The sequence below is a fragment of the Pterocles gutturalis genome, unplaced genomic scaffold (genome assembly GCF_000699245.1).
Source record: "Pterocles gutturalis isolate BGI_N339 unplaced genomic scaffold, ASM69924v1 scaffold1617, whole genome shotgun sequence".
Lineage (NCBI taxonomy): Eukaryota > Metazoa > Chordata > Aves > Pterocliformes > Pteroclidae > Pterocles > Pterocles gutturalis.
The window spans coordinates 22,105-22,516 of record NW_010109848.1 but is presented as its reverse complement, the minus strand read 5'-3'; the positions used below and the strand labels follow the sequence as shown (position 1 = coordinate 22,516).

The 412-nt window shown below is 62.6% G+C and overlaps 1 protein-coding gene across 1 annotated transcript in view; it reads left to right on the top strand.

Moving 5' to 3' along the window:
- Positions 1-412, top strand: part of CRYBA1 (crystallin, beta A1) — a gene marked incomplete at its 5' end in the record, with an annotated part of 1,259 nt that overhangs the window by 241 nt on the left and 606 nt on the right. Inside the window, one exon of the mRNA XM_010073090.1 lies at positions 130-131. Coding sequence (XP_010071392.1) covers positions 130-131 — 2 coding nt within the window. The remainder of the gene's footprint in view (positions 1-129; positions 132-412) is intronic.

Below are 412 nucleotides of genomic sequence, written 5' to 3'. Positions count from 1 at the left end.
GGGCTATGCCAGGGGCTCTGCGGGTGGCAGAGGCTCCTCAGGGTGGGCTCAGCTCTTCCTTCCCCACGCCCAGCAGGATTTGCTCTTTCTGTCCTGTTTTCTAAATTTTTAAGGGAATTTCTGGACCAGCTGTACACACCCAGAGCTTGGGGATGGCCAGGCTCAGATGGGAGCTGTGGCATAGCTGTCATTGACACTTCCCAGGCCAGCCCCTGCCCCGTCCTGGCCCAGCTCAACCCTGCTGAGCACCTCCACACCCCTGGGCTTTGGAAAAATCAGCCCTGGAGGGGCTGAATCCCTCCCTCCCTTGGGCTGTGCGCACAGCCACCCAGGAAACCCTCTGAGCAATGCCATGGGGAGGGACAGCCACGGCCCCGCGCCCACATCCACGCCGGGGAGGGAGCAGCGCCTC